General features: G+C 36.7%; 1 pseudogene across 1 annotated transcript in view; it reads left to right on the top strand.

The window, feature by feature from the left end:
- Positions 1-71: 71 nt before the first annotated feature.
- Positions 72-330, top strand: part of TEOVI_000216400:pseudogene — a 575-nt pseudogene continuing 316 nt past the window's right edge. Inside the window, 2 exon segments of the mRNA in view lie at positions 72-311; positions 314-330. The exon segment at positions 314-330 is cut by the window's right edge and continues 316 nt beyond it. Of these exon segments, the coding sequence occupies positions 72-311; positions 314-330 (257 nt within the window).

Raw genomic sequence — 330 nt, 5'->3', positions numbered from 1 at the left:
ATGAAAATGCTGTGGAATATTTTATACAAAATTGTGAAGAAAGTGAAGATAAGTTCAGTGAAGAGCATATTCACAAAGAGCATGTGCAGAGATGTTTTTGGTTCTTTAATGTAGGTTACAGGAAAGAAGAGGATAAGAAGCTACCTCATTTACTAAAATCACCTCCTAGTGGAAAATCCTATCTTAGTGGTTGTGGTTTGATAGCAAGAGTATGGGCATTTAGAAAATTTGAATATGCATTTGGAGAGTTACTGAAGGGAAGTGGTGAATGGTGGTCAGAGCAAAGTATCTATACGTCATTTCTAATATGGGTGTTACACAGGAGAGGCG

The sequence above is a fragment of the Trypanosoma equiperdum genome (assembly GCF_001457755.1).
Source record: "Trypanosoma equiperdum strain OVI genome assembly, contig: ctg_517, whole genome shotgun sequence".
In the NCBI taxonomy this organism is placed as follows: Eukaryota; Euglenozoa; class Kinetoplastea; order Trypanosomatida; family Trypanosomatidae; genus Trypanosoma; species Trypanosoma equiperdum.
This window is presented reverse-complemented; position numbering and strand designations above follow the sequence as displayed.